The 20,438-nt window shown below is 38.5% G+C and overlaps 1 protein-coding gene and 1 pseudogene across 1 annotated transcript; one reads left to right on the forward strand and one right to left on the reverse strand.

Annotated features, from left to right (window-relative positions):
• The first annotated feature begins 3,046 nt into the window (after positions 1-3,046).
• On the forward strand, positions 3,047-5,159 carry LOC109126345 (receptor-like serine/threonine-protein kinase SD1-6 pseudogene; annotated as a pseudogene).
• LOC104710394 (uncharacterized) lies at positions 5,134-9,419 on the reverse strand. Its single transcript, XM_010426972.2, has 9 exons — positions 9,106-9,419; positions 8,417-8,992; positions 7,255-8,349; positions 6,853-7,177; positions 6,514-6,769; positions 6,212-6,428; positions 5,792-6,138; positions 5,564-5,701; positions 5,134-5,454 (listed from the first exon to the last, which is right to left on the reverse strand). The coding sequence occupies exons 1-9, from the start codon at positions 9,232-9,234 to the stop codon at positions 5,385-5,387; spliced, it is 3,153 nt and encodes a 1,050-aa protein (XP_010425274.2). The 5' UTR covers positions 9,235-9,419; the 3' UTR covers positions 5,134-5,384.
• Between the last annotated feature and the right edge of the window lie 11,019 nt (positions 9,420-20,438).

The raw sequence follows: 20,438 nt of genomic DNA on the forward strand, positions 1-20,438 counted from the left end.
AATTAGTTAGACCACTTTACCATTAATGGAATCTTAAAAAAAAAAATTCTAATGGCATTTTATCACTTTATGTATGCTTCTGTTTTAATAGTATTGATCGGTCAAGTATCTCAAATTCTCAATTATATTCCGTGTGTTTAGCAATCAAGCTTTAAAAGGGATCGATTCAATTACGGATATTTGATAGTATGTGATTATGATTTCCCATCAATTACTTTGTGATTGCGTTAGTTTAGGAAAGTATATACTTTATTTGTTAGTAGTTTTTACATGTTTGTATGCAAGTTTCATTGCGAGATATACATAACTGATTTAACATTATAAAATTCTATAGCCAATAATAGGACAGATACCTCATACCTCTCAAATATATTCCTCATTAGAAATTAATATTATCATTTAAAATCTAGTGTTAGTCGTTAAAATCTATAAAGTTGGCGTAAATTTATAGATGTTTGATTAAGAAAATATTTGCAAGTTTTAACGAAATTGGTTTCTCGGGTACGGGCTCGTATACATTAAGTTTTACTGCAACAATTGTAGTTTTTAATCCTGCACAAGATGGATACCAAAAACATGGGAAAAGAAACAAAGAGACAAGGCAACAAGTCAAAGAAGTTGTTGAAATTGACTGTTTATTTTGGTATGTTTAAACTTTTTAAGTTGCTTGCTTCTTTAGATAAAGTCTAGATAGAGTTAATCATGTCTTAGTAGATGAATAGTACTTATTTTGGGGCTCAATGATGGTGTAAGCCTGTAAGGATTATTGAAAACCGGGACTACTCTGATTTGCTTCTGCAACATACAGGTTCTGCGGATAGTAGCGTTACTAACTTTTTTTTTCTTTTTCTTTTATTGATTTCTAGCTACAAACCCTACTTACAGGCAACCAGAGGTAAGTGGTGTAGGCCGACTTTTAGACCATCTCTATTGCAAAGTTCTCACTTCTCAATGGATATTTCATCCCCAAATCTTTTCCTTAAATCTTTTATTAATGTTTGACAAAAAAAATTATTAATAAGCAGAAATCTTTAAGTTTTTAATCACTTTAAACATTTTTCTACCATTGGCTTTACATATTAAAAATAATAGGCTTGCAAATTTGAACCGAACCGATTTGTCCGAACCGAACCGAACCGAAATTTGGACAAATCGGTTCGGTTTCTATTAATTAAATAAACCGATCGGAAAGATTTTAATTAGGCTCGGTTAACCGAGATTTTCAGTTCGGTTCGCTTGAACCGAACGGTTAACCAGAAAAAGAAAATCCTAATCTAATTTTTCTAACTAGCCGCCATTGACTCTTCTTCATCAGTTACTCTTTTGATTTTTCTTCACTTCTTCTTCTTTTTCTTCAATTCACCATCTCTATCATCTTTCATTCTTCATCATCATCTTCTTCTTCTTCGATTCATCATGTTCCTCGTTTACGATTCTTCTTCTTCCATATATTATTATTATCATCTTCATCATCTCTTTTTATGTATTTACATTCTTCTTCTCTTCTTCCTTATCCTTTGACTTCTATACCGCAAGCTTCGGCTTTTGAGATCTCGCCGCTGTTGCCTCCACGAATCTCCACTCATGGGTTCTCCTTCTCTCAGTTTTTTCACGAATCTCCACGAATCGCCGCTGTTGTCTCGACTCCTCTCAGTTTTTTTTTTTTTGTTTTTTTGTTTGTTTTTGTGTGTTAATGGGCTATTTTTCTGCAAGCCCAACAATCAAAAACATATTTAGCCCAAAATTATTAAACCGAAATAACCGAATTGCAAAAACCGAAATAACCGTGTCCGAACCGAACCGAACCGATCGATTAGTCGGTTAGATTCGGTAGAGATTTCAGATTCTGAATAAACCGATAACCGAAAAAACCGACTTGAATTACCCGAATAAACCGAATTCGCAGGCCTAAAAAATAATGTCAAACAGACCTTATTTGAAAAAATTTTCTCCACTTCGTTTAGAATGTAGGCTAAGTTAGAGGGAGGTATTCAACTTGCTATTTTAAGGATTTGGTTAGTTCACATGAGAGTTAAAAAAACCTTTAAAAACAAGCAATATAAGACAAATTGTCGAACTTATTTCTTAAATTTTGGGAGAGTTCGTCTACTCTATGTTACTAAATCACCTAAAGGGTATGAACATAAAAACATCAATGAAGTGAGGTCGAAACATAAGTTGAAAAAGAAAAATATAGCCCTCACCTTTTACCGTGTCTCACTTTTCAGCCCTCACCTTTACCTTACAAATAAATGCTCTCTTGGATATATTACGAGGTTAGACTAATTGCAAAGCTTCAGCACATAAACCGCTTCCGGCTTCTTTGTTGTTGCGTTGATAAGGGCGAGAAGATGTTGATCTATGAGTACTTGGAGAATCTAAGCTTTGATTCTCATCTCTTTGGTTAGTCACTCAACATAGGTTTTTTGTCTAACAATTGTACATTTCTGTTAACAAATTATTAATATGTTGTTAGTTGTGGTCCATTTCAAGACAAAACCAGACGCTCTAACTTAGATTGGCAGAAGAGATTTGATATTGCCAATGGTATTGCTAGAGGACTTCTATATCTTCACCAAGATTCACGGAATCACGGTGTAGGATTATCCATAGATTCTTAAAAGCAAGTAACATATTGCTTGATAAAAATATGACTCCCAAGATCACGGATTTCGGGATGGCTAGGATATTTGGACGGGAGAAGACAAAAGCTAATACGAGGAAGTTGGTCGGAACTATTAAGTTCCGATTAACCGGAAAATATGAGAACGACGGAGGACAGAAAGGTGAGAAACACCATTTTCATTAATCTGATAAAAGTTTGTTGCAAGTCGTTAGAACTAATCCTAATCACATCTTTAGCTTATACACTTGACTAAGCTACTAAATTGACATAACCGGATTTAACCAACACACATAACCAGACTGAACCATGATATCTAATAGGAACTTAGTAATTCATTCTCCAAAAACAAACAAAGAGTTTTTTTTTAAAAATTTTTTTTATCTCAAATCAAAACATATGAGTTTATTCTTTATCATGTAGCGGCTACATGTCTCCAGAATATGCAATGGACGGGATACTCTCGATGAAGTCCGATGTTTTTAGCTTTGGGGTCTTGCTTCTAGAGACTATATGTGGCAAGAGAAATAAAAGAATTTACAACTCAAACCGTTATCTTAATCTCCTCGGTTTTGTAAGCTAAGAAACCTCTCGAATTCGCGATATTGTTATGCCATAATCTTATTATAACTATAAAGAAAGATTACATCCTTTATTGTACAGGTGTGGAGGCATTGGAAGGAAGGAAAATGGCTAGAGATTGTAGATTCGACAAACATAGATTCTTCATCATCAACGTCCCGGACACATGAAATTTTAAGATGTATACAAATTGGTCTCTTGTGTGTTCAAGAACGTGCCCAAGACAGACCAGTGATGTCGTCGGTAATGGTGATGCTTGGAAAAGAAACTACGGCTATTCCTCAACATAGGTTTTTTGCCTAACAATTGTACTTCAAGATGCTGTTCATAATGACTACTGTATATCTAGGAGAATTAGTTTTAAACATTCGGTTACTCATGTTCATTTACACACAGTACTTTGTCCGATTAGTTCTAGATCATTGAGCTCTAACTATACTTAATGTTGAACTAGTATAGCTACTAACTCGAGGATGATATAATAGAAAGGGTGAAACAAAGGACTTTATCAAGATAGTCAAAGATCGTCGAATTACAATATAACCGTTATAAGCCGAACGGCTAATTACAGAGAATTGTGCTTCCCAAAATGACTAACTGAACTATAGCTTAGAATCGGATTTACTCCAGACTCTTGCCCGATGTTACTTGATGCCTTCTGCAAGCTGCTTCCCTGGTATTTATAGCTGATGGGACGTTCCACCTCTCTGCCTCGGGATCGATGTGGGATTGTCCTCAGGTGAAGTCGGCGATCGTTCTTATCCGGGCCGTCACTTATTGGGCTATCCGTCTTAATTGGGCCGTTCAGGAGCTTGATCGGCCCGACAAGTAGGATTTAGTCGGTTTGTCTTTTCGGATTTTGGGTTGACTGTTTCGATAATGGGCCTGCAGGAAAGCCTGTTAAGGCTGGGTGAAACCCATATCCAACACTTAAGAATTAAGAGTCCGAAAAAATTAACTACTTAAAGAGTACATATAAAAGTAGAGAGTACTCCAAAACTATCTACGTATATAATCTTGCATAACAAATAGACTAAAAATTAGAACCATGGCATGAAGGAGTTTTGTTCCCTGACTGAAGAAACCAAATTCATTTGCAACGAATGAGATATGGACGGAGGTACCGACGACGCTGCATTAACAAAACAAAACAAAAACTTGTCTGCTTTAAGAAAGTAACAGTCAAAATTCATCTCCTATTAGAACATCATTACACAGTCCCTTGTGTTGCAAGACAACCAGTAATTCACACTCTTGGCATAAGCATTTAAATAGCTCCTGTCTTTTCAGCTTTTATCGCTGCTGCGCCCTAAAGACCAGGCTTGATGAGATTCAAGTTTCTACCTCTGTGATCTTGATTTAAGTTGATTAGGATATGGTTAGGGCATTATAATTAATTAGTGGTTTATTTATGAGTTTGGTTTTCATAATATCTTCTATACGTTAGAGTAGATTCCTTTATGCATTAGGGTTATGATTAAGTTGTATGAAACCTTTATAAGGGTCTCTATCAATTAATAAAAGGATAAGCCCCAAGAATACCTTAATCTCTAAGAGAGAATTAGGGTTAAGAGGGAGCTAAGCTTTTACATCTTTCTTAATTCCCAAGCAAATAGTTGGTTCATAACAGATCTTTAATTTCCACGTACGCGTTTTGGTGGCTGAATCCATGAGGTAAGCAACGACAGAAATTACATGGGTAAGAAATTGGTCTAGACGATAAAACCAAGATAAGTATGTCCCTATCTACAGAGATTACGTGGGCAAGAAGCAGCAGAAGTTTCAAGTCACTGATGCAACTTGGCATTTCATTTGACAGGGCAATACGGTCACTACATTTGTGCTGATACTTTGCAGGATTCAACAATACTTGTGGAAAAAGTTTCTACGTTTCTTGAGTCTCTGTGTATCAAGTGTCTCCATGGAGCTTATTGAAAAGTTGTATTCAACTTGATTAATTAAGAGACGAATCCCAACGAGTGTATAGTTAATACATAGGCCCATAAGGAGCTTCGCTAAATCCGCAATCCAAACTATTTCAAGAGATAAGGATGAGGCTTGAGAATCCTCACAAAAAAACCCCATTAGTATTTCTGACACAAAAAGGGCAAAAGATAAACGGAGGAAAAGAGTTCACAGCAAGACACAAAATAAACAAACAGAAACAGTCAAAGTTCACTTAGGATTTAGATGTTGAAAGTAGAACCTTTCTTCTAATTTTCCACACTTTACTCATCTTCACTTGTTTCCTGCAAACAGATAAAAACAGAGAATCAATAATCTATAATTCTATATAATTAAATTTGCTATTATATATGAAACTCCTGAAATCTCAAAGACTCGTTAAATAAACTTTACTTAATTGGTTTGGGAGTCACAGTTTCCTCCTCCTCCACAACACTCAGCAATGCAAACGATCTTGAAACATCGCTTACGATATCTTTTTTCGTGCAAGAACTGGAATCGACCGGCCATTTCATTGGTATAACTAAATCTCTGCATCAAAATATGAAAACAGTAATACATAAATTCCTCATATTTCAGTGACAGTCTAATTAAACGCCACAAAAGTTTTAACTAACTCACCCTTGAGAGCATACGTATCTGCACCGTTTAATCTTGGTTTTCGTATATCTCCTGTAATGTTTCTCTAGATGTTCTGTGGCACGAGAAACATCAGAAGATTGCAGAACCTGCCAGATCTTCAAAACTTGGACATGGTGATTGTTTTTCTTGACAATGTCTATTGCCCAAATGAGGCTTAGTCCATCATCAATCTCCTGTTGCCTCCACAGATTCTCACACTCTACCTCAACCTCTTGTTGAAGCTCCTTCCCATTAGATAACTTCTCCAAAAAGCTCATAACTCTTTTGTTAATTTCAGAGTCTACGATCGCTTCAAGAGATTTCAAGAACTCATAGCTAAGCCAAACCTGTTGGAACATAAAAATAAAAGACCAGAGGATGAATAATATTAAGCAGAGTACATAATGTTTTACTTCATACCTTCCATATCGAATTCTCGAATGAAATAAGCTTCTTGTTTTGAAGCTTATCAAGATCATCAAGTGCTGTAGTTGATCTTTTAATACACTGAGCTAATGACTCATCATCTTCTGCATCATGAAAGCAATCTCTTGCTTTCGCATCATCTACTAACTGCCTCCACACTGATTTATTTCCCGTTAAAGTCGCTTCGTTTCCAAGAATCCATAAGCAATATCTACAAACAAGAAGAACTGACTCAAGAACAAACCAAAACGGTTTCACATGAACATCTAAGGGACTGAGAAAGTGTTAAGATATACCTAGCCCGTGTCAGTGCTACATTAGTTCTTTGTTGGTTAGATAAAAAACCAATTGCTCCTTTACCATTAGACCTAACAGTTGAGATTATTATAATATCTTCTTCACCACCTTGAAACCCATCTACGGACCTAACACTCACTGTGAATGACCCTCCAGTATTATACTTTTCACCTATCCTTTCTTGGATTGCAAACACTTGAGCCTTGTAAGGTGAAATCACACCTACGCTGATCGATCTTCCCGTCTTTCTTGATACTAAAATATGACATTACAAAACATAGAATCAACATCAAACTCTAACTTTTAAGACTGATCAAGAATAAAAAAAATATGTTTACCTGAGTAAAGCTTTGAGACTATCTCAGCCACAACAGAGACTTCCACTATGTTTTTCGAACTGTAACCTTCTCCAAACTGTTCTCTTCCATAAGCTACGTTGATGAAAGAGTAAGGTCCATACATTTTCTCAGGAAGAAACTTTTTCTCATAACTTCTCACTCTCACAGAAGGAGCATCCAAAATCTTCATATCGTAAAACTCTCGGTTAGGGAAAATACTAATCGAAGGATGCATCCGGTATTGCATGTTCAGCAACTGTTTATTTTGCCCCAACAACACCAATCTTTCAAATAAACTCCTACCAAGATCAGCTTCTGAAGCAATCTGTTACATAACTTGTTTAGTAACCAAAAGAGAAGGTGAATGTGTATAGTACTTTACTAATTAGTAACAAAACAGACCTTGCTTTGGATCATTGCAGGCAACTGCTTCTCATCACCGATCAAAATTGCATGTTTAAGTCTAGGAAGCTGCAAAGGAATCGCCGATTCACATTCTTTTAACTGAGCCGCTTCGTCGATCACAAGAAGTTGTATTGGACTACTCAAGTGTAACTTAGCAGAACTTGATGCTGTGCAGAAAAGCAGATATGCGTTTGCTAAGCAGAGTCCTTTAAGTCCGATCTTTGATATGAAATCCGGAAGTTTGATACTTCCACAAATCGATGTCAACATCTCAAGACAATCTTTCTTTCTTGAATCATTCTCCAATGTGTCATCTTCTTTACCATTTCCCATGATATCCGAAATCTTGATACCACGGAGGAGCTCGTTAGTCCCATACATTTTCTCAGCCACTCGAAAGGAGAGCACGGTAGTTGGTAAATGCAGACACAAAGTTGGAAACTGATGCTGCAGCTCACCTCTTAGTATGTTAAACCTCTTCTGTACAAATTCCTCAAAAGACAGAGGTGTTTCATTTACGCAATATTTGTTTTTTTGCTTAGCACATTCCTCTTTGACCAAGTAGTGCTTATACACTTCTTTCGGATCACTGAGCAAACATATCAAGAGGTTTACATTAGCTCTCCATCCAGTCACAGCCTGAAAACAGTTAAAAAGCTCTTCCGCTCGGTAGTCAAGGAAGACATCAGACAAATCTTTCCGATCATTGATTTTCATCCTTTCTTTATTACCGAACAACACGATATCTCCAAGACCATACCCATAAAAGCTTAATGACTCAGAGACTAAATTCACAAGCCTTGAACAAACTTCCAAAACAGCTATGTTAGTTGGAGCGCAAGTCAATGTCCTACATCTTATTTTCAGAAGGTTCAAAAGCAGAACACTTGTTGTTTTCGTCTTCCCCGTGCCCGGCGGTCCCCATATAAGTTTGATATTGTTGGAATGGCAGCAACCGTTAGCTTCTAGACAGCGCAAAATCGCTTCTTCCTGAGATGAATTCAGTTTGAATGAACGAAGCATTCGCACAGACTGATGTGACACTGCACTCTCGCTGTTTTCTTTACAGATAACACAAGTCTCTCCATCAACCTACACAAGAAGAAGATTTCAAAACATAATTTTGATTCTGTTTCAAAACTTATACTTATTAAATTACCTCATTGTTGCTTTGAAGCACTCTTGAAATCAGCTTCAAGTTTCCTCCTGGATTTGGATGCAACGCCGTCCAAATACGAATATTCGTCATCATGTTGATCAAGTAAACCCCAAAGAGGTTTAGGTGTTTCCTCACAACTTGTCCTTTCTTTGTCCTTTGCGTGTAATCATCCTCGAAATAAACGATTGGTTTTGAAGCCATAATAGTTATCAAATGAGGAAAATCTTCATCTACATGCCAAACAAGAGCCAGCAAGTAAGGCTCATTGGAACATCTCAAATCATCGATTCGAATAGGCTTCTTATACGTCACTGCAATAAGATCATTGACCTCTAGCTGCTTTCGAGCTCCATTAGTCGTAATATCAGACACTACCTCCAAAGTAACTTCATAATTGAGATCCTTTGGAGGTTTAAAATCTTTGGATGGTTTGATTTCCCGGATTTTGAAAACCGGTGCACGGCGTAACGTTTCCATACTTGACAACAAAGCAGCATGTGTCTCTTCAATAAGCGGATTAACAAATGACTCCAAATACTCTACGGTTGACGGAAATGTTTTAGGAATCTTCCCGACCTAATTACCAAGAACACAAAATCCATGAAACAACCAAAGAAAAAGGAGATATATATCTCTCTTTATAAGTCTCTACAAAAAAAGTTTAAAAGACTAGAAAGAGAATACAGAACCTTTCCCTTGTAAAGATTTGAGTTTAAGACATCAAGAACAGACCACGAAAAGACAACATCGAGTAGATCTCTCCCTTTGACGATTCTCTCTTTCTTCTTATCTTCCTTTGCTACCCACAATTGCTTCATCTTTCAAAACTAACTTCCTACAACCCCCAAGACCTCTCAATTTTTGTCTTTGATCAAAGGAGTTGCTTTTAGAACGAGAGCGAACACATGAATGTCCAAAAGAAGATTAAGAGATACTTGTGAAGAAGGAAAACCAAAGGTTAGAGTGTTGAAGACCAAAAGACTGGTTCTTTTCTTTTTCCTCCTAGGAAAGGACCAATACTTTTACTTTAAATTTTTTTTCAAAAACAATACAACTTTTATTGGTTTACGTCATCTTAATTAATTGTTTTCGTTTTTTGAATAATCTCAATAAATGTTAATATCCTTTTTCTTCTTGGTAACGATTTTAATGTTCATATCTTATGTAGATATTTTTTTGAGATTTTTCTTTCTAGTTTCATATAACACAATCTCTATCTTCATATCAAATTGTATCAACTAGGCTTAAAATACGTTATGACGATAAATCAATAAATTTCAGAATTTCTTACGAAATTTTCAGTTTAAAATTTTTATAAGAAGTGTTACGGAAATTTTTTTTTGACTTTTTATTAAAAAAAAAATTCTGAAAACAGATACAAATGCTTACAACTTTATTCAGCTTTCGAAATTTGTCTACTGACATCGACGACGTGGTTGAGTAGCATATACTTGATAGACTCATTCAGTACATTAGCAGAAAAATCCGGGCTACGCCCGGTATGCATTTTACATAGTACTACCCTCCCTCTAAACACTCGCATGGATTTTTTTGTATAAACATCACGAATTCTTCACTTTAAACATCCAACAAAATATGTATATTTAGACTCACAACATTGTTCTAGAATTTAAAATGTTACAGAAATATCGTGAGTAAGAAAGTAAATATATATATTTTCATTATATATCGTCTATACAATGTAAATTAATTAACCTACGAAAGCATTCTAATGTGAAAGATTTGTGTCCTAGTCTAATGTGAAAGATTTCTTGTTAAGAGTTAGTCTAATTCTCGCCACATGGATATGAACTTGAAGATAATAACCGTTCGAACAGTCTTGCAATGTGTCCTAGTCTTATGGTATTGTTCGAACAATACCATAAGAAATCAAATTTCTCCACTAAACAGTCTTGCAATGCTATTTCGAATACATCTCCACCTCCTGCTACTCAAACACTATCCACCTCATGCAACTTCAGACAGCTCTGTCCTTCAATTCATTTCATTTTTGTGGTGGGAAGTTGATTTGTATCTTGAGTGAACATTGAACAACCATTACTTTTTGTTTTCAGAACATTTGTTGAGAACTGTTTGTAAGGTTTTACACTTCTTCACATTTGTAATGTTACCACTATGAGATTTCTTTTCGTAGCAACATACTATATTCTAAAACTTGTATGATTTTATTTAACTTAATAATTCTTATAATTGGGTCCATTCCACATGTATTAATATCCTCTAACTTGAAAATCATTAGTCTGATTTGTCACATTTTCCTCCACATTGTTGAAAGCTCTGAAACATAAAATCAGCACATTGGTGAGAAGAAAGAGCTAACTCGTTATAATAAGAAGCGTACTCCAATTTAAGTTGCTCCTTTTCTTTTTCTTTTTCCCTGGCTTTACAGTGGTGTATGCCTTCTCAATTAGCTATTAAAGCTCAAGTATCATTTGATTATATTTTTGTTCCTTCAAAAGAAGATGTTTACTTTGGTTCCTTCAAAAGAAGAGAATAAACGTACACAATTAGATACTGGCAATAAATAAAAATAACATGCAAAATAGTGTGAAATCCCTAAGACCTCTTTGCAACCCAATCGAAAAAGCGATGCATCATGAGATGAGACACACTCTCAAGTGAAGCATTACAAAGTAATCCATTTTTTTCTTTAAGAGATAATTACAAAACCAATTTTATATCCAAATAAAAGAGAGAGAAACATGTGGAAGAGAAGCAAGGTCAATGTGTCAAAAATGACGAATCATAAATCACACAAGCTTTCCAAAATCGTTAGTCAAAGATTGATCGAAAAGTAAATGATTCAAAGTCGCCACAGTCATAGTGATCATGATTCATGAATGATCATAACATATATAGAAACCCGAACATATATCCAGACAAACCCAGTCAATGATTAATTGTCTATGCATCTAAACGAAGCTTTAAACTGAAAATAATATCTCCAAGTATAGTACTCCGTAGAAAATACATTAGGGTGGTGGCTACACTGGAAAATTATGGTGTGAAGAAGAATTTGAGTTAAGATAATAAAAAATGATAATCATATAAAGAATGCGTAGTGGCTCGGATTTTAATTAATTGGAATGTTGATTTGTAAGACGAAGGAAAATTGTAGAAACTGTGATAAAAGAAAAAGAGATACGAAGAATTTTGATAGCAAACCCTTAAAATCAATAACACGTGGCAAAAGAACTTAACCTGTTGACATGGCATCTTAAGGATGAAGATTGAAAATGTGATGTGGATAGGCTGATGAACCTCAAATTATCCCTTTTATTAGTAGTAATTGCTCTATAATCATTCATGTTTCTACATTGCTCAATGCAGCTCATTGACCTCTTTTCCACTCCATCCTCTGTTGTAACCATCTTCGCCACCAACTATTCATCTATCTCTCTTTTGTCTCTCTAGTTATGCTACACATATTTGGATTAATATGTAGAAAATGAGAAGAGAAAATTAGAGATGATTATAATGAACATGAGACCAACTACAAAAACATAAAAATATATTATTTTTAATGCATCAAAAGTGTTAATCAAAGAAATATATCACACTAATGGTTTACTCTATTTTTTTCTTCTATAATAAAGAAAAATATAGCAATCTATTTTAGAGGTAAATTTGCTCCAATTCACCTTTATTTTTCACTTTTAAAATAAAGATTGTTATATTTTCCTCTATTTATAGAGAAAGAAAATAGAGTTTCTCTATTTATAGAGGAAAAAATAGCAATCTCTATTTTAGATGTAAGAATAGAAGTGGGTTGGAGTAAAAAAAATAAAGTTACTCTATTATAGAAGAAAAAATAAAGCAAACCATTGGAGATGATCTAAGACACCTATTGAACCATGTTCACACATAGTTATAACTTAGCCTAGGCTCCTTAGGTCTTCAAAAAACATTTAATCAATCCTATGACCCTGTCATATGTATCTTGGATATTTGGCATGCAATTTGAGAAAGTAGACTATGTTACCACACTCTTACTTAGTTAACTACAAATAGTTCACGAGTACTCCAAACTCATCATCAAGGTCTCCTTGACAAGGAAGTTGTAAGGAATGTCTTGAGTCTTATTGATAGTAAGAATTACAATATATATACAGCATACACACAAGGGTTTTGTACACTACTAATTACACTTATATCCTTCCCTTACATATCTTCTCTCCATACGCCCCCTCAAGATGGAGACAGTTTCTTGACACCAATCTTGAAACTTAGCTCAAGGAACCGTGGTGGTGGCAGCGGTTTTGTTAGAGCATCAGCAAGCTGATCATCACCGGAGATATGGGAGACGCGAAGTGTACCGGATTGAATGTTTTCACGAACAAAATGATAATCTATAGCCACATGTTTCATCTTTGTATGAAAAACCGGATTTGCACAAAGGTACATTGCGCCCATGTTGTCACAGTAAATCACCGGCGCCGTAGGTAGTTCAATCCCCAATTCAGTTAAGAGTGTACAGATCCACTTGGGTTCAGAGGTTGTGTTTGCAACCGCTCTATATTCAGCCTCTGTAGATGATCTAGAAACTCTGCACTGCTTCTTGGAGGACCAGGAAACCGGACTTCCACCAAAGTAGACGATGTACGCACTAGTGGACACATATGTTGCCTTATCCCGACCCCAGTCTGCATCCGAGAAGGCATGGACCGTGAGAGGTGCATCACAACGGAGGAAGATACCAAGAGATCGTGTTCCCGCAAGATATCGCAACACCCGTTTGGCGGCTTGCCAGTGTGCATTTGTGGGTTTATGCATGAATTGCGATAGACGGTTAACAGAGAAAGCAATGTTCGGTCTCGTGAATGCTAGATATTGTAGACTCCCCACAACCATTCGATATTGCTTAGGATCTTCGAGAGGTGTGCCAGAGATAATCGTAAGTTGCGAGGAAGACGACATAGGCGTTGGAACTGGTTTAGCATCAAGCATTTTGGTTTTGGCGAGGAGATCAGTGATGTATTTGCGCTGCATCAAGTGTAAACCAGTGGATGACCTCGTAGCCTCTATCCCCAAGAAGTAGCTAATTGGACTGAGGTCCTTAAGAGAAAAGTGACGAGCGAGAGAGATATGAAAGGCACGCACCAAAGCATCAGGTCCTGCAATGAGAATATCATCAACATAAACCAATACATAGACATAAGACCGATCATGTTTATAAATAAACAGTGAGTTATCCCCAAGCGATGTTTTGTAGCCAGAATCAAGAAGGAATTGGCGTAGTTCCTGGTACCAAGCCCTGGGAGCCTGTTTCAACCCATACAGAGCTTTCCTCAAGCGACAAACATGACATGGTCTACCACGGTCAACAAAACCTCGGGGCTGGGAGACATAAACTTCATCTTGTAAGATGCCTTGGAGAAAGGCATTATTGATATCAACCTGATGAATCGCCCAATTTCGTTTGACTGCAATTTCTAAGACAAGTCGAATGGTGGTGGATTTGATAACAGGACTGAATGTCTCTGAATAATCAACCCCGTATTGTTGATTAAAACCACGGGCAACCAACCGTGCCTTATAACGAGCGATAGAACCATCTGGATTATATTTGAGAGTGAAGATCCACTTACAAGTGATGACATTTTGATGTGGTTTTGGAGGTGTGAGATCCCAAGAGTGTTCGCGTAATTGAGAATTGATCTCCTCCACCATAGCATTCCGCCAATTTGGATCACGAAGAGCCTCGGCCCCCGTCATGGGTATATGCGGTGTTGTTGATGTCGTGAGACCATATTTGGTGTGCGGCTTTGTGATATTATTTTTAGACCGTGTCCGCATAGAATGTTGGTTTTGTTGTGGAATTAACGGCGGAGCTGGGGCAAGAGGCAATGGAGCCGGTGATGCAGGTAACGATGGGATTGTCGAGCCAGAGGACGAGGAAGACAATGTATCGCGTTGTGGACTTGAATTGTTTGATGGGCTTGGTGAAACAGGATGCCTTGATGGGCTTGATGAATTAGATTCATGAACTGGGCCTGGAGAGGCCTTATTCGCTGATAAGTCTTGAGCCCGTTTGGTTCTATTTTCGTGAGCAACATCAGAGGAGGCGGAAGACGACGACGATGTTGATGTTGATGTTGACGACGGGTGAGGATCTGAACGCGGGGGTGAGTCGGAAGGAGCTGATGATGTGGGAGTGATTGGTACCGACGACACAGAAATCACTATCGACTCCGGAGAAGAGACCACCAGAACCTGTGGTGTTGTGGTGGGAGACGTCAAAACTTTGGCAAACGGGAAACTGGTCTCCACGAATTTGACATGTCGAGATGTATACATTCGACCAGTTGTAGCATCCAAACACAAATAGGCACTTTGTGTAAGTGAGTATCCAAAGAACACACACGGTGTAGAGCGTGATTTCAGCTTGTGTTTGCGATAAGGACGTAGCCAGGGGTAGCATACACATCCAAAAACACGCAGCTTGTGATAATTCGGATCCGTTTGAAAAAGTTTGTGGTAAGGCGAGTCTCCACCAAGAATGTCGGTCGGCATATGGTTGATAAGATACACCGCAGCCGCAAACGCATAAGGCCAGAAGCCAAGAGGAACCGAAGCATGACCAAGCATAGCAGGAGCAGTCTCGATGATGTGCCTATGCTTCCTCTCGGAAATACCATTATGCTATGGCGTATGTGGCAGTGTCGTGAGATGTGTGATGCCATGAGTCACCAAAAACGAGCGGAGAGCAATGAACTCACCACCATTATCCGAGTACAATGTTCGAATTTTCGTTTGAAAACGGTTATCCACAAGAGCCTTGAAGGCTATAAAGACATCTTGGACTTGAGACTTAAGTTTTAAAGGGTAAAGCCATGTATAACGAGTAAAATGATCTACCAACACAAGATAGTATTTGAAATTTTCTGATGAAGTAATGGGAGATGTCCACACATCAGTATATATGTACTCAAGAGGTTGAGAAGATGTGATTGTGTTTGAAGCAAAAGGAAGTTTGTGACTTTTACTGATGAAACAATCAGAACAAGAGAATTGTGTTTGAGAAGGTAGAGAAATAGGTAAAGAAAACTTTGAAACAATGGCTTTTAAAACTGAAAAGGAGGGATGCCCAAGTCGAAGATGCCAGGAGGAGAGATCCGTTTTTGGTGAAGATGACGCCGAGAACACATTAATGGTGTTGCGGTGAATTGGCCACTCATACAGCTCATTCCTAGTTCGGCCTTGGAGTAATCGGATCCCCGTTTTCAGATCCGTCACCTGAAAATGTGCAGGAAAGAATGAAACACATACTTGATTAGTGTTACACAACCGATATACCGAGATGAGATTCCTGCTTATCTCTAGAACATATAAGATATCGTTTAAAGCAAGTGAGCGTGAGGGAGTAGGGAGTAAGGCGGAACCAGTTTGAGCAATCTTGAGAGCAGAACCATCAGCAATGGTTACGTCCTCACCACCGTTGTACGGTTGATGGAGGGAGAGATTGGACAGATCAGCAGTAAGATGATGCGTAGCACCACTATCCATAACCCAGTTGGCCGAGTTGTACGGAGGAACAGCAGCCATGTTAGCGTGAGGCGAGTAACCACCACCAGATGGTTGGAAACCAGAACTGGAGCGCGGTAACTGAGAGCACCGCCGAGCATTATGGTCGAAGACACCACATAGTTGACATCGGCCTTGATAACCTCGGCCGTGTCCCCCACGGGAGTTGGAGTCGGAAGCACCGCGAGAGGAGGAGCGATATTGATTGCGTGGATTGTTGGTGTGAGGAGAGGATTTGTTGAAGGCGGCATTAGCTGTTACAGGAACCACGAACGAAGAGACTTGCGAAAGAAGCTTCAACTCAAAGTTGATAAGCTTTTCATGGATCATTGGGATTGAAGGAGGAGTGTCAAGACCATCAAGCTGATCGATGATAGGTTTGTAATCTTCCGGGAGACCACCAAGAAGATACTCAATCTGCTCCTCGTGTTCGTAGGGTTTGCCAAGAGTAGCGAGGTGATCGAAATGAGCAACGAGTCCCTGAACATATTCATCAACAGTGCGTATACCTTTCTTCCATTGTTTGATCTGTTCTCGAAGCTGTTTGATATGACCCCAAGTTGGTTTCGCATATGTGGAAGAGAGAAGGGTCCAAATCTGAGACGAGGTGGACGCTTTGGAGAGGATGGGTTGAACCTTGACAGAGATCGCACCAAGGAGACTGGCGACAAGCAATTGATCCTGTCGAACCCAGAGATCATACGCCGGATTGGGAATGGTATTGCCAGCGGAGAGGACGGTTGCTGCTGGAGCAACTGTGGTGCCATCAAGGAAACCAGCGAGACCGTATCCGGCAAGCAATGCACGTATCTGACGGTTCCACATCAGATAGTTAGAAGCTGTGAGTTTTGTGACATTGGACATATTGATATTGTGAAGTTGAGATGCAGAAGCAGTGTTTATAATATCAGAAGGAGGAGCAGCCATTGAGAAGGGAGAAGAGAGTAGCGAAGAAGAAGAACTATGAGGGCGGCGTAAAATTTTTTTTTTTAGTTTTAGGATCCTACTGCTCTGATACCATGTAAGGAATGTCTTGAGTCTTATTGATAGTAAAAATTACAATATATATACAGCATACACACAAGGGTTTTGTACACTACTAATTACACTTATATCCTTCCCTTACACATCTTCTCTCTATAGAAGTACCTCTGAGTTAGAGCCGATATGATTTACTAGTACGTGATAATGCTCTTTTTTTAGCTATCTCGATGAAATTGGGCCTTCCTTTGGGCCATCAATTAATAGGGTGATCAAGCCTCTATCTGGGCCGGATTAATTAACGGGTCAGCATGTGTAGGCTCTGATACCATGTTATATTAGGGTTTAATATGAGCTTACAACTCAAAACCAATTGACATTGAGTGGAGAGACTCTAAAAACATACACAATAGTCATCTTTTAGTGAGTGTCAAAAGAATAATAAAATATAAAAATAATAAAAAGTGAGGAGAGAGAGAGATATTATGTCTCTGCCCACATTTTTACAGATACTCTTAGACCTCTCTCTCAATACCTGTCTAATTTTTGAAAAACAAACAAAATTTAATTAAATAATATTATTATATCTAAAATATTTTTGGAGAACCTATGTGTGCTCTTATCCTTTATATATTACTCAAGCCCCTTCACATCTATACGATATGAGATCTTTTTCTCCACAGACCAAGCCTAAAACATCAATTGTTCTAATGAAAAATTTATCGTGAGTTATTTTTTGGGCTCCACAGACCAAGCATAAAACATCAATTGTTCTAATGAAAAATTTATCGTGATTTTTTTTTTGGGCTCCATGACCTTCCTATATTGTTTCTGTTGATTATGAATTTTCAATAATATAAATTTAAACTAATGAGAAGTGAGTTGGTTATAGTCTGGTACAAAATCAAAAACAGAGAAGGATTCAAGAGTGGTTAAAGTGAAGGCAGAGTTTGTTGGTTATGTTGTGCTCTCCCATGTGGCCATGTGTATATTTGAGACTCTCGTTCATTGTGTATGCATCTACTCCCTCTCTCTCTTTCTCTTGTTTCCTGTAACACTCCGTTGTAGTGAATTGTTTGTAACTCGTAGTGGAAACTTAGAATCCTCTACTTTTTTTTTTTTTTTGAATCAAATCTTAAATTATATTCAAAAGAAAAATAAAACGTTTTTACAACTCCTGCAACATTTTTTCGAAAGAGAACAGCTGAGAACAAACAGTTACATCATTTAGGCTGAAATTCTAGATTGAAACCACAACTGAAATGCCTCATCGTGTCGTCTATCACCCATGAAACCAATAGCAAGAAGCTGATCTCGTACTTGCCGATCAACCCACTGAATAAGAACATCTGCAGATTTCAGCGTCTCCCCATGCCTTCGCCCATTATGTTCCCTCCAAACCGTATAGATAACCACCTGGAATACATAGCGGATGAGAAATCCCTCCACCAGTGGCAAGTTCGACTGGGATAGAAAACCAAGAAGGAAGGTCCAATCAGTGGTGAACCTAGCTTTCAATAGCCCCTTCGCGAGAGCAGACCATATAGGAGATACAAAGTCACAGCTAAAAAAGAGGTGATCCCGAGTCTCCATGGTGGTGTTACAGAGCACACAAGTACTTGCAGCCGTCCCATTCCACGCAATCATACGAACACCCGTTGATAAACGATCTAGAGCTGCCAACCATGCACAGAACGAGAACTTAGGCGTGGCATGGCCAAACCAGACACCCCTATGCCATGTAACCATAGCTGACGTCGTTCGGATATGGTTCCAGGTATCCCGGGTTGAGAATTTTTGCCGAAACACATCATTACGGCCTCGCCAGAGCACCTTATCATGACACTGTTTACGCTGTTGCCACTGCAGAAGCAGAGCATCCTCAATTGCATTGAGATGATCCGATTGGTGTCTTTGCCGTCTCCGAGAAGACCACACTGCCGCCACAGAGCTCTGCCAACTGATCCCCATATCAATAACTCCTCTCTCGCCAGCAACATCAACAAGCACACCCATAGTGGACCAGTTATCAAACCAGAAAAACGTTTGTTCCCCATTCCCCACCTCAACTTTACAAAATGTTTTTGCGAGATCATGATACTTTAGAAGCTTAGTCCAGATCCAAGAACCCAGGCTAGTTGTAGGTTTGACCGACCAAAAAGGAAGCTTGGCGTAATAAAGTCCCACGAACCCATTTCACCCAAAGAGAATCACCATTCGAAACAACTCTCCATATCAATTTAAGACAACATACAACATTTGCCTCATGAAGCGACCTCAGTCCTAACCCACCCTCATGTTTTGGATGACAAACCGCTTCCCAAGATACCTTAGCTTTCCTCACACTCATCTCCACCCCCGACCAGAGAAAAGCAGAACACATGGAGTTAATCTCTTCTAAACACTCACGAGGCAACTGATAAGCTCCCATCCAAAAATTACAAACACTCCACAAAACCGAAGATATCAAGTTAAAACGTCCTGCAAAAAAGAGGTACCGAGCCGTCCAGGAACCTATCCGTTTCCGAATCTGCTCCAATAACGGGGCGCAATCTGTAGTAGTAAGACGCTTTGTTACTAAGGGAAGCCCCAAATAACGAACCGGCAGCGTACCGATGGCAAATGGAACAGAAACAGGATCCGGACAAGATGCTATGTCCCCAGCCAAGTAAAGGGTTGATTTTTCCATGCTTATTGCTAAACCAGACAGTTTCGCAAACTGAGTGAAAACCTCAACAATGCCCTCAATAGAGCGAATTTTACCATCAGAAAGAACCATGATATCATCAGCGAAACTAAGATGGGTGAGACCAAGATTCCGGCAACGAGGATGATAACCCAACAAGTGTTGACCCGCGGCCTTGTCAAGTAGTTTGGAAAGCACGTCCATGCAGATTACAAACAGGTAGGGAGACAGCGAGCAACCCTGACGAAGCCCCCGAGAACTCCTGAAGAAACCAGCGAGCTCACCATTAACCTGGACTGAAAAAGAAGCGGTGGTGACACAAAGCATGATCCAATGGATAAACAATGGGGGAAACTGCATTGTTGTGAGGACCTTCGAGAGAAAGGACCACTGAACAGAGTCCAATGCTTTGGAGATATCCACCTTGATTGCACAACATCCCGATATGGAATCCTTATGGTAATCTTTAACAAGTTCCGTAGCCAACAACACGTTCTCTATTAACAACCGGTCCTGCACGAAAGCTGACTGGTTGCTAGAAATGAATTTCGGGAGAACCCTCTTGAGTCGATTTGCAATGATCTTGGAAATGACTTTATAGAGCACATTACAACATGAAATTGGGCGATAGTCCTTCATTGTCTTGGCAGATACTTGCTTAGGAATCAACGCAAGGATGGTTGAATTGATACCTTTAGGGAGAAAACCTTTAGCGAAAAAAGATTGAACTGCTAACACAAACTCCAAACCCAATATCTCCCATGAAGCTTTGTAGAACTCCGAAGTGAAGCCATCTGGTCCTGGTGATTT

The sequence above is a fragment of the Camelina sativa genome, chromosome 9 (genome assembly GCF_030686135.1).
Source record: "Camelina sativa cultivar CO46 ecotype springtype chromosome 9, ASM3068613v1".
NCBI classification, from domain to species: domain Eukaryota; kingdom Viridiplantae; phylum Streptophyta; class Magnoliopsida; order Brassicales; family Brassicaceae; genus Camelina; species Camelina sativa.